This window comes from Chenopodium quinoa, unplaced genomic scaffold (assembly GCF_001683475.1).
Source record: "Chenopodium quinoa cultivar QQ74 unplaced genomic scaffold, ASM168347v1, whole genome shotgun sequence".
Classification (NCBI taxonomy): domain Eukaryota; kingdom Viridiplantae; phylum Streptophyta; class Magnoliopsida; order Caryophyllales; family Amaranthaceae; genus Chenopodium; species Chenopodium quinoa.
In genome coordinates, this window is record NW_018745569.1 from 602,032 (window position 1) to 614,789 (window position 12,758).

At 38.7% G+C, this 12,758-nt stretch overlaps 2 protein-coding genes across 2 annotated transcripts; one reads left to right on the top strand and one right to left on the bottom strand.

Annotated features, from left to right (window-relative positions):
* The first annotated feature begins 1,223 nt into the window (after positions 1–1,223).
* On the top strand, positions 1,224–4,513 carry LOC110716257 (receptor like protein kinase S.2-like). Its single transcript, XM_021894866.1, has one exon. The coding sequence runs from the start codon at positions 1,612–1,614 to the stop codon at positions 4,231–4,233; it is 2,622 nt and encodes an 873-aa protein (XP_021750558.1). The 5' UTR covers positions 1,224–1,611; the 3' UTR covers positions 4,234–4,513.
* Positions 4,514–5,684: 1,171 nt separating this feature from the next.
* Positions 5,685–12,675, bottom strand: LOC110716335 (probable calcium-binding protein CML22). Its single transcript, XM_021894957.1, has 5 exons — positions 12,357–12,675; positions 6,549–6,809; positions 6,231–6,433; positions 5,960–6,131; positions 5,685–5,841 (listed from the first exon to the last, which is right to left on the bottom strand). Exons 1-5 carry the CDS (start codon positions 12,379–12,381, stop codon positions 5,729–5,731), a joined length of 774 nt encoding a protein of 257 aa, XP_021750649.1. The 5' UTR covers positions 12,382–12,675; the 3' UTR covers positions 5,685–5,728.
* Positions 12,676–12,758: the final 83 nt, after the last annotated feature.

Sequence of the window (12,758 nt, forward strand, 5' to 3'; positions counted from 1 at the left end):
CTTGACCCGTTATAAAACCTTAAGTATCTAGAAGTTTAGAATATTTTATATTGAAAGAATCTAGAAGTTAGACTAGAACTGCTGATGTTTTGTACAAGTAGATAGATTTAAAAAATACTACGAGGTACTGTACAGAACAGTCAAATAAAAACGGGCAAAAAATGAAAACAGTAACGGTTAAGAATTGATTATGAAATCAGTTACAAAATCAAGGAATTAATCCTTGTTCAAAAAATATAAATCCAATCCAACCCGGTTCGGCGCGCATGTGTGTTAGATTGGTTTGGTAGATAAGTCCTTCCTCTCCACAAAATGTGGGTAGCCCAAGGGCCACACCCCTTTAGGTGACACACACCTATACAAACCAAGCAACACTCTTATTTCCCACCAATGTGGGACTTTGCCATTTTCACAAAATTCACACTTAAAACAACTTGGTTCCAACACGTCATTACTACTAAATGCAGTCCTGCTTTTAGGTCATGAGACAACGACACTAGATATTTAATTTAGATAACACGTAAGCAATATCATATAGATATTTTAGTAAAGGCATTTTAAGATAAAAAAGTTATTTTAGAATTTTATTTTGATAAACGGATAATTTTTATTTATTTTTAAATAAATCATTAAGTAGGATGAAATTTGTAAAAATTAAGGGTTTGAACTTTTTTTTTTTTTTTTTTTTTTTTTGACAGGAGAATTTAGAAGTTGGAAAGCTACATTCTTGAGTGTATATATATGTTGCCACATGCTAGACTACTAGATTGGAGGATTACAAGAGGAAAATCATGTTAATTGACCTTTAGATTGTTTAAGGGTGCTAATTCAAATGTCAGTATTAGAACTCTAAGAATAATTATTGTATAATAATTACTACTGTAGTACGTTAGTACACATATAATACGAAGTAGATTAATAATGTTCTTGTATCATTTTCATTTTTTTCTATAGGCAAACTTTTAAAGTTACTGTAAAAATTCAATGAGACAATCTTTAAAGTACAGATGAATTATAATTTTACTTCATACATACGAATTGAATAATTTTCACACAATATATTTTTTATTTTAGTATAAAACTAATCAAGAGTTAATATATACTTCGTACAATATTAGAGAATATATAAACAGCTCAAAAGCTTATTGAAAAAAATGGGAAGACTAGTTTAATGGTATGAATGATTTAGATTGTCAAAGTTAGAGAAATAATGAAAATACACACACATAAGAAAATAACAGGATGGAAAATGGGTGTTATTGGTTTAGTTGACGTCCCTGAAGAAGTAAAACACAGCCAATTCAACACTGAAACCTAACCCCATAGATAGTAGATAGTACGTTGAATTTAAAGAACTCCCACTCCTTTTTTTATTCAAAAAATAAAGTTGTTGTTAAATGCTTGTCATATTGCGCGGAGATTGCCAACTGATTGGGATTCCTTTTCTCACATAATACTACTGTAGTTTGCTAATCTCTTTATCCTGCTCTTCAATTCATCTTTCATCATCCTCTGTTTTTTTTTTGGGATAATAATGAAGCTGCCCCTTCTGTAGCCTATACTACTGTATCAATCATCCAGTATTAATCACTAGATACCTTATACCGAGATATGTCTCTTAATCGATTATGCTACATCCTCCCTACGGAGACGGAGATGGAGACGGCGATGGTGGATAAGGAAGTAATAGCCGAGTCTGAGCAATCCAAAGGGCGTAGGAGCTGCCATGATCAAGTTGTTTCAATGGTGAGAAGATCAATAAGGCGTCTGGTGATGAGTGGATCAGGATTATGCGGTGTCAAATTTAATAAAAGCACGGAACAGCAGCAGGAAGGGGCGTTGTTTCACGACATAGGAGGAGTAGAATTCTCAGACATGGACACCAATAATATGAGCAACCCCAAGATGTTCAATTTTGCTGAGCTTTATATTGGAACCAACGGTTTTAGTCAGGACCAGGTCCTTGGAAGTGGTGGTTTTGGTAGGGTCTTTAAGGCCGTCTTACCCAGCGATGGCACGCTCGTTGCTGTCAAGTGCTTGCTCAATACTACTACTACTATTCCTACCAATTATAATAAGGCTTCCTCAGATCATCATCTTATTAACAGCACCATCGACAAGACTTTCGCCGCCGAGTTGGTTGCCGTGGCTCACCTGCGCCATAGGAATCTGGTCAGGTTAAGAGGTTGGTGTGTTCATGACTACCAGCTCCTCCTTGTCTATGATTACATGCCCAACCGAAGTCTTGACAGGGTCCTCTTCAAGAATACCTCCAAGTCCCTTGTTCTAGATTTCCAAAGGAGGAGCAACATAGTCCTTGGCTTGGCTGCTGCCTTGTTTTATCTCCATGAGCAGCTCGATACTCAGATCATCCATAGGGACGTCAAAACCAGCAACGTCATGCTCGATTCTCACTACAACGCCAGGCTTGGCGACTTTGGCCTCGCTCGCTGGCTTGAGCATGACCACCATCTCCCTGATTCCCGACTCCATACCACTACTACTCCTCATAAACACAGTAAGAACACAACATCTCTCCTGTCTTCATCCAGGAGATCATCAGATTACCAATTTCGGCTGGCAGAGACCAGCAGGATTGGAGGAACAATAGGCTACCTGCCTCCTGAAAGCTTCCAAAAGCGCTACGTTGCCACTGCAAAGTCCGACGTCTTTAGCTTTGGGATTGTGGTCTTGGAAGTTGCTTCTGGAAGGCGAGCCATTGATCTTACTCAGTCCGATGATAAGATCATATTACTGGATTGGGTTCGAAGATTGGCTGATGATGGCACCCTGCTGCTAGCTGCAGATGCTCGACTGGCTGAAGGATCTTACCAGGCGTATGACATGGAACGTTTGATCCATCTGGGACTCCTTTGCACCCTCCACAGTCCCAGATCACGCCCTCACATGAAATGGGTTCTGGATGCCCTCTGTGGAAATCTTTCTGGCAAACTTCCATCTCTCCCTTCTTTCAAGACACATCCTATGTATATCTCCTTGTCTACCACCAGCAGCAGCGCATCTGACACCGGTACCGCCAGACCCAACTTCACCACCACTACTACCGTCACTGCATCATCCATTTCAACAATCTATGTTACTGCTGCTGGAAAAACCATATTTGTAACAGCCCAAGGTATTGATGATGATGATGATCTGAATGACAAAGACAACAGATCATATACATATACTGATGATGTAGATAGCAAGCCTGACAAAAACTCCTTTCACCTTCTGATGGTTGAGACGCCAAGAGAGATATCTTACAAAGAGATCGTTTCTGCAACCCACAATTTCTCAGACAATCACAGGGTGGCCGAGCTGGACTTTGGAACTGCCTACCAAGGCTTCCTTGAAGACCGCCATCATGTCCTTGTCAAGCGCCTTGGAATGAAAATTTGCCCTGCCCTACGAGCCCGCTTCTCAACGGAGCTCCATAATTTAGGAAGGCTTCGCCACCGCAACCTAGTACAACTCCGTGGCTGGTGCACTGAGCAAGGAGAAATGCTGGTGGTCTATGATTACTTAGCCAGTCGGCTCCTCAGCAACATGTTGTTCCATAACACCACCAAAGTCCTGCAATGGCATCACCGTTACTATATAATAACATCACTTGCCTCCGCAGTTGTGTATCTCCATGAGGAATGGGATGAACAAGTTATCCACAGAAATATTACCTCTTCATCCATAGTTGTTGACCCAGACATGAATCCTAGGCTCACCAGTTTCGCACTTGCTGAGTTCTTGACAAGAAACGAGCATGGGCATCATGTAGCTAGCACCGATAATTCAGTTCGGGGGATATTTGGGTACATGTCACCTGAATACTTGGAGTCTGGAGAAGCAAACACTGCTGCTGATGTATATAGCTTTGGAATTGTGGTGCTTGAGGTGATTACTGGACAGATGGCTGTTGACTGTCGTCATCCTGAGGTGCTATTAGTCAAGAGAATCCGTAAATTTAAGGATACAGACAGACCTTTTGAGTTGGCAGATCCGCAGTTGGATGGGGAGTATGAGCATCAGGAATTTGTCAGACTACTGAAATTAGGACTGGCTTGTACACATTCCAATTCACAATTACGACCAACTATGAAACAAATTGTCAGCATACTCAATGGTAACACTTCTTGCTTCATCCAAGGGAGTATTGAGGGAATACAAGAATGGAAACGAGCAAATACCTATTCATTGTCATTGGTCAGACGAATCCAGGCCTTAGGGATTCAATAGCACCCTTCGGGATACTATATAATAGATACAGATAGTGTCTAAAACTTCCTTTATACATGATGCAGATGCAATTTGTGGTTAATTAGTCCCTTTTAATTATTTTTAAACAAAATTGATCAGCTTTTAGCTAGTAGTAACTGCTAGTTTTTTGTGCTTGTTTTTAAATTAGCTAAATTTTTACCCTATTTTTCTGGGTTGTACCAAGCTTGCTTTTGTATAAAGTAATGTTATATATATGTTTTGCCTGTTGGTTATGCTTCACCTTGCTTCTCTTTGCTAAGTATGGGTATGGTTAATTGGAGGCATTAATTTTACTCTTTTTGTTGATTACTGGGCTCAGATCTTAGCCAGTTCCTCAATCTCATGTCATCTACAGGTACCTTTTTTTTTTTTTTTTTTTTTTTTTTTTTTTTTTTTTTTTGTTTGCACCCCAGATGATTTAATTTATGACTTGGTTGGCCAAATTCTTTGTCAATATAGATGCAGATAATTAATACTCCGCAGATAGTTGACATAAAAAATTCAGATGACATGTCTTGATCTGAATGAGATGTGATTTGATCATTGAGCTTCAACTGAACAAGCCTTGGTAGGTTCTTCTATGACATCTAATCTACCTGTCAAGCCTTAGTGCTCCGGCATATAACTACAACCAAATTCCCCAAGACTAGCATGTTTTTCAGAAGAAGAAAAAAAGGACAAGAAAAGACTTGCACTTGGAGTAACAGCTCCTGCAAGTGCAAGTTGGGCATGGAAAAGTGTTTGTAGAACTAAGTATGATGACCTTAGGGTTGCATTACAGGGTGACAATTGGCTGTTTGCACAATCATACAAAGTAGCGAATGTTTATGCTACGACCTTTAGATCAACAGTAGAAGCAGCAATGGGCTAATTAAAATGATGTGGAATAGATATTATTCCTAAGCATAGATTTATTTTGTGGCTTGCCATTCTTGGGAGACTGCAAACAAAATAGACTCTTCCAACTTCGTATCAGGTGAGACTGATCAGTGTTCTAAATGCGATAGAGAAAAGAAACTCGTCCGCATTTATTCTTTGAATGTGAATACAGTAGGTTGTGCATTCAGATTATTAAGAGCTGGCTGGGAATTGGAGATGTGACCAAATAATGTCTCTCTCTTACTGAGGTGGATTTTTAAAAAAGCAAAGGATTGTCCTTTTCTTGTCCTTATTGATGTAGCATAGTTAGTTTCCCAATAATTTATGATTCTTTGATGATTATGCAAGAGAACTGCATTTCATGTAATCCTACCTTAGTAAAAAAAGGTACTCCAATAGTTCATAAGATTTGTAACCAAATGCACACAGTATGCAGCATGGTTTCAGCCATAACAATTTACAAGCAACGAGGAAGAATCAGCAGGAGCATTTCTGTAAGCAGGATAGTCAGTTTTCATATCTAGGACAGATAATCGATACACGCTTTATATGCTGACCTGAATTCAGTATTATTTAGTTCAGATAATCATTGATATTACACTTCAAAGACAGGGATTTCTTCATCAGAATCAATCCCGAGCCAACTAGTTAAACCGAAAAGAAACTCTCTGAAACTGACATTCCCGTCTTTGTCCTTGTCCATCTCCACTGCAAATATGTCCAAGGACAAATCCCAAGATTAAAAGGAGACGAAAAAGAAAACTCAGATACAAGAGATTGAGAATAAGAACTAATAAGTCAAGAAATAGATCGAGTATACACGTACTAAATCTAGTCCTAGTGACATGTGAAGGTGATCTCTCTGTAGGAGCGTCAGTAAATGCAGCAACAATATCTTTCTTGTTCAATTTTCCGTCACCATTTTTGTCCATATAGAAAAATACTTCAACGATTTTGTCAAAGATTGATTCCAAGTGAGGTGATCCCATCCTCAACACCTGAAGTGAAGCATCAAATGTTTAGCATGCATGAGTACATGCTTAATTAGGATACAAGTGGAAATCTACATAATTATAGAATAGTGTTATGGTAAATACAGTGCCAGTGGAGCTGGAAGGTTTAGTTAAGAGGTAAATGAGACAGAGGAGAACAATGAACTCGTTAAATTGTATGTGGCCACTCCTATCAACATCACACGAATGGAAAAGATCATCAAACTCCTGCTCTGTTAGATTGACTTGCAATTCCGTCAAGCATTTCTTAAGCTCCTCACGATCGATACTTCCATTACAATCTTCATCTTTTAGAAAAAAAATGAAGATAAGTAGTCCTATATGAGTGCAAAATTAAAGAGGAAAAAAGTGATAGATGTAGCTCACAATAATGTAAGGTTGGGTTGGTAGCTAGATACTTACCGTAGTGCTCAAACACACCTCTAAGGTTCTTGACTTGCTCTTTCAACTGTGGAAACTTGATAATGATACTGTTAATTGATCTGAATTGTTTGTTATCGTGTACTGAACCGGAAGTTTGTTGTCTAAGCTCTATTATTTTCCTTGCAAGTTTGGCATCCAACCTCCTATATTTGTTAGTACTAGTATTGCAACTACAACGGCATAGCATGCTTCCAACTTTATTAGTGATGGACTTGAGAGCAGGGCAGGAATGAATTCTCCCTTGAAAATTGAACATGTCATAAGCAAAGAAGCACTTCAACTTGCAAAATGAAGCAAACATAGCTAAACAGAATTTCTCGTTATTTTTAGATGCATTATATACTTGGTAGAATACTTATATCTAGTTGTTGTTGAGGAAAGTAATGTTAGAGTAGTCTTCATAATAGGGTTTGTGAATGATGGGAAATTAGTCCCACATTGATAGAATAGAAGTTGGTTATATAGGTTAGTCTATATAGCTAAATGTTGGATGAAAGTCCCACATTGGTAGAATAGAAGAAGTTAGCTTGTTCAATTCTATTTAAGTTGATGTTGGGAAGAATCTCCCACATTGGTTGAATAGAGGATATTAGCTTACTCTATTCTATTTAACATGACGTTGGGAAGAAACTCTCACATTGGTTGAATAGAGGATATTAGCTTACTCTATTCTATTTAACTTGATGTTGGGAAGAAACTTTCACGTTGGTTAAATAGTAAAGATTAAGTTATTCTATTCCATTTAACTTAATATGTGGGAGAAACTCCTATATTGGTTAAACAGTAAAGTTTAGTTTGGAGCTAGTTTATAAGTTTAATATTTGGAGCATAACAAAATTTTAACGTGTGTCATGGTTTATGACCACGGGCCCGATTTGGCGGGCTTTGCCCGGTCGGGCACGAACATACGTTTAGAATATAATTTTGCTCGCCTGATAGGGCTATGTTAGCTCGGTCGGGCGCGAGAGCAAAATTAATTTCTGAAGTATGGATCGCCCGATCGGGCGCGAGCCTAGTTAAAGTTTTGTCCGTTTATTTGCCCGACCGGGCGAGTATAAATGGTAACTTTCCTACGGTTAAATTGACTAGGATAATAGTGACTTTTCATTAAAAGTCAGATTATCTTAATTAATTAATTTTTGGAAATGGTGACTCTTAGACTAAAAGGTTTATTATATATTTTAATTGCTCCAAAATTTATAACTTACACCTAGAGGTGGCCAGTGGGCCGGGTTGGACCCAGCCCACCCTAACTCGCACGGCTGGTGGGTCACGTGGGTCCGACCCGGTTTCAATCCGGCACAGCCCGGCACAGCTCGGATTTAATCCGGGTTGTGTCGTGGGTCCAAAATTTTTGACACAAACCCATTTCAACCCAGCTCAGTTTAACCCGTTTGATTCGACCCAAATCGCACAACCCGTTTTGACTCATTTAATTCGACACACCTAGCCCGTGAACCCACCTAACCCGACCCACCTGGCACAACCCAGCCCGCACGGCCCACCCGCACGAATGACCCACCCAACCCACACGAGCCAACCCACCTAACCCGCACGCATGACCCACCCAACCCGCACGCATGACCCACCCAACCCGCACGGCCGGCACAACCCGCACGGCCCGCACAACCCGCACGGCCCGCACAGCCCGCACAATTCGCACGACCCGCACGGCCCGCACGGCCTAACATCCATTTTAAAAAAAAAAACGGCTAATTTTTTGTATCTAACGGCTAGTTTTTTGTATCTAACGGCTAGTTTTTTAAGTGTATGATCATCCATTCTATTTTTCCTATAAATACCAATTCCATTTCACTCAAATTTCCACACAAATTCAAGCTTTCTTTCTCTCTTACTTAAAAATTCTTATTGTTCTCAAATTCTCAAGTGTTATATAGAGTTATATTTTTGTTAAAAAAAATCTCCTTAATATTATTATTAGTATTCTTAAGATTCTAAAAAAAAAAAGTTCTTCTCCATATTATAATTAGTAATCATACAAAAAAAAATGAGCTCAAGAGGAGGAATGGGAAGGAGTCAAAGTGGTGGTCGAAGTGGTAGCCAAAGGAGTGGTGGTGCAAATTTTTCGTATGAAATTAATACGGAAAATTTAAACCAATTTGTCAATGAATATGGAGATTATGGTTTAGGAGATAGGCAAAATATTCAAACGTCTCCACCACAACATTTCTCCCACGAGTCCCACCAATCATCAAGTTCAACTATGCCACCTCCATCGCAACCAACATCTCAACCTTCATCTCAAGGTAATTTCTAATTAAATTTTTATTGTTATGAATCTTTAAAAAAACTATTATTAATGATTATAAAGTTAGTTTAGTTTCCAATTTTCTATGATTTACAATTAGTTAATTACCATGAAAAATGCGTTTAAATAAGTATAATTAAAATATTTAAAATTTAAAAGCTTATTTTCATGAATAGCATTTAAAAATTAATTTTAATAATTTGATTTATGAAAGGTGGTGGCGGTGAAAGTAGAGGTCGAACACATTTTTCTTGGGTGTGGAAACATTTTGAACGAGTTGAGGTCACACCCCCGGGATGGCAACCTGGTCAACCAAAGAGGTTCACGTGTACATGCCTAGTTTGCAAGGCGCTAGGTGCAAATGTCAAGTCATATAATTGGAAAACGGGAGATGGAACCGGAACCTTGAGTCGGCATTTGCAAAATAAACACGACTTGTTCGAAAATGGCCCCCGTCCTTCGGGGGGTGGCGTCCAAACACAATTGGGTGGATACATGAACCAACCCGGCGGAGGTACACCTTTCATTTATAATAAAGATAGAATGATTGATGAAATGAGTACTTTAGTTATTGCTAATGAATACCCTTTTAGTTACGGTGAAAATGCAAACGTTGAGCATTTTAATAAAGTTGCATTACAACCTGCATTTACTCGTGTCCCCCGAAATACCCTAAGACGTTATACACAAACTTCTTATTATAAGTATAGGAGTGGTTTGATTGAATTATTTCGTACTTTTGATGGTCGTGTTAGTTTTACAAGTGATACATGGACTTCTAGTTTTGGCGAACCTTTTCTTTGCATTACTGCTCATTGGGTGGATGATGATTGGTTTATTCAAAAACGTATACTATGTTTTCAAGCTATGGAAGAAAGGCATACCGGTTTTAACATCAAAGTTCGTATTTTGGATTGTTTAAAAGAATTTCACTTGAATAATAAAGTTTTTTCTTTGTCTCTTGATAATGCAACTGCAAACACAAAGTGTATTGACTATTTGAAAAATGACTCCGAGTTGAATTTGTTGTTGGGTGGTAGTCTCTTGCATGTTAGATGTTGTGCTCATATTTTGAATTTGTCTGTTCAAGAGGGTCTCGCTGAGTTGCAACCATTGCTAAACCCAATTAGAACAGTTATAAAATGGATTAGGATTACTCAGTCAGTTAGAAGAAAGTACATAGCTATGTGTAAAGAGAGAGGTCTTAAGAAAAGACAATGGTCTATTGATACCCCTACCCGTTGGAATTCTACTTTCAAGTTGTTGAGTGATGCTATAAAGTATCGTGATATTTTGACCCAACTTTACAATGAGACTCGTGTTGATCCTACTGAGTTAATAACCGAAAGTCATTGGACTAATGCTTCTTTTGTTCGTGATGTTTTAAATGCTTTTGATAGTGCAACTCATATTTTCTCTTATATTTATGAGCCTAACGTTCATTTAGTCATAATTGAGTGAGTTAAAGTTGTTCACACCATCGAAGAGCATATGAAGATTGATGGACTTCGTCCCGTTCTTGATAGCATGAAACGTAAGTGGCATACTTATTTTAGTGAATTTCCAATCATTTATGGAATTGCTGCTATTCTTGACCCCGGTGTCAAAGCTGAAGGTTTGGAAAATCTTTTAGAATTTTATTATACAAGTTTAAGTATCGATTATGATGTTAGTGAATATATTAACAAATGCAAATCTGTTTTGGGAGACCTTTATGATCATTATGCATCTATTTATGGTTTTGATTTGGCAACACCAACTACTACTAGCACTTCCGATTCTAGATTTGGTTTTCTTGATAAAGTTATGAAAAAAAAACACAAAGCATCTACATCATTCTCATCATCATCTTCTTCAACACTTGCTATTAATGATTATTTGTCATATCAACATGAGACCAACAACAACTTTCAAATTATAAAATGGTGGCAAGAACATAAAAAAAGTTTTCCTATATTGGCGAGAATTGCAAAAGATATACTTGCAGTTCCCGCTTCATCTGTTGCTTCCGAGTCTGCTTTTAGTGCAGGTAGAAGAGTGTTAGATGAAAAAAGATCTCGCTTAACTCCGGAAAGCATTCAAATTTGTGTTTGTAAGAAAGATTGGGATCAAGCTGAAAGAAGAACTCAAGGTTTAAAGGAAGACGAAGACGATGAAGATGATCCTGTGATGATATTGGAGTCGTCAACGGATGATGCAGCTTCCGGGGATGATGATGCAACAAACATGGTGGCTAGAAAAGTCTAAATCAGGTACGCTAAGAACTACGTGGGCTTTGATTCTTTCGGGATACGTAGGCAACTTATTTTTCGAAAATTACAATTTAATTGCAAAATTAAATTTTAGTTTTCTAAAGATAGGTCCAAGCCCCCCCCAAATTTCAAAAGAAGTACAATATAAGAACTACGCTGGCTTTGATTCCTTATTTTATAATATAAGGATACGTAGGCATCTTAATTAAGAGCAAGCCATCAAATTGTTAATTTTGTAAAAATTAAAACACCACACAACCCACCCGACCCTAACCCACGAACCCACCCGACCCTAACCCACAAACCCACCCGACCCTAACCCACCTAACCCACAAACCCACCCGACCCTAACCCACTAATCCACCCGACCCTAACCCACCTAACCCACAAAACCCACCCGACCCTAACCCACTAACCCACCCTTCGACCCACCCTAACTCACTAACCCACCTTGACCCGTCTAACCCACGAACCTAGCTCGACCCACCCATGACCCGTCTAACCCACAAACCCAGCTCGACCCACCCACGATCCGTCTAACCCACAAACCCAGCTCGACCCACCCACGACTCGTCTAACCCACGAACCTAACCCTGGTGTGTCCTACTTCTCCGACCCAACCCACGACCCGGCCCACCCTACCCTACGTGTGTCGTGCCGTGTGTCATGAAACCCCAACCCGCGACCCACCTAACCCTAACCCAGCTCGCACGACTCGCACGGTGGACACCTCTACTTACACCTCACTTTTATCTTCTTCTTCTTCCTTTTCTATTCTAATTATTCTTAAAGTGTTCTCAGGGAGTTCAATTACATTACTTTAATTGATCTCGAACTTAGGGAAAATCTTGGAAGCATATTAACCGGTAACGCATAACAATCATAGTGGGGGTTAAAATTACTTTAAGGACAGTGTAAACACGTCCCTAATTCTTCATCCCCATAATTATTTTCTAAGAAGTAATACCTCAGGATTCATCTAGGCTTGGGTTGTCAAATAAAAATGGGGAGGGGGGGGGGAATGAAAGTAGTTAGTCCGTATACAGCAAAGATGCATTTCATTAAAAAGTGACAAAATAGTTTGAGAAAACTATGAAAAGATTAGGCAATTAGGAGAGACAAAGAAGAGGATATAGGAAAGGGATGCCTTAAATTTGCTAATGATGGAGAATTGCTAGAAGTAACAACAGTAAATACTACTTAGCCTGAATATAACAACATCGGGAAGAATTCAAAGCAAAAGAAAAAAAGAAAGACATGAATTACCAGTGGGTGAAGTTGAATTGTCCATGTCTTGAAAAGAGCGAGTTGGTGTTTGCAAGCAAGTTATAGAGAAAACCAGAATCAGAGAAAGGAAGAAAGAAAGAAAGAAAGGGCAGTGGTAGGAACTTACAAGGCACTTTTACCTCCACCAACAAACAAGCAAAGGAGGGAACAATAGGTGTGGGTCTTCGTTCCCACCCATTATTCCAATCCATTTTGGAGATAAAAAGACAATCAGAATCAGCTTTTGCTTCTTAATTAAAAAAATGCAGCTTAAATAACCTCTCCTCCACCGTCTAGTATTATACCCCCTTTGTCCCTAATTGTATTTTTTAATTCAATTAAATTTTACTTTATTAACATCAAACAAATTTTTTACTTTGTTAACATCAATTATGTATAACT

Excerpts from the sequence above, each read along its gene's own strand:
- LOC110716257 (XM_021894866.1), top strand. The coding sequence starts at position 1,612 with ATGTCTCTTAATCGATTATGCTACATCCTCCCTACGGAGACGGAGATG.
- LOC110716335 (XM_021894957.1), bottom strand. The coding sequence starts at position 12,381 with ATGGACAATTCAACTTCACCCACTG. Across the intron at positions 6,810-12,356 it reads CAATTCAACTTCACCCACTG|GGAGAATTCATTCCTGCCCT; the intron begins GTAATTCATGTC and ends TCAATTTTCAAG. Across the intron at positions 6,434-6,548 it reads AGGTGTGTTTGAGCACTACG|ATGAAGATTGTAATGGAAGT; the intron begins GTAAGTATCTAG and ends TTTTTCTAAAAG.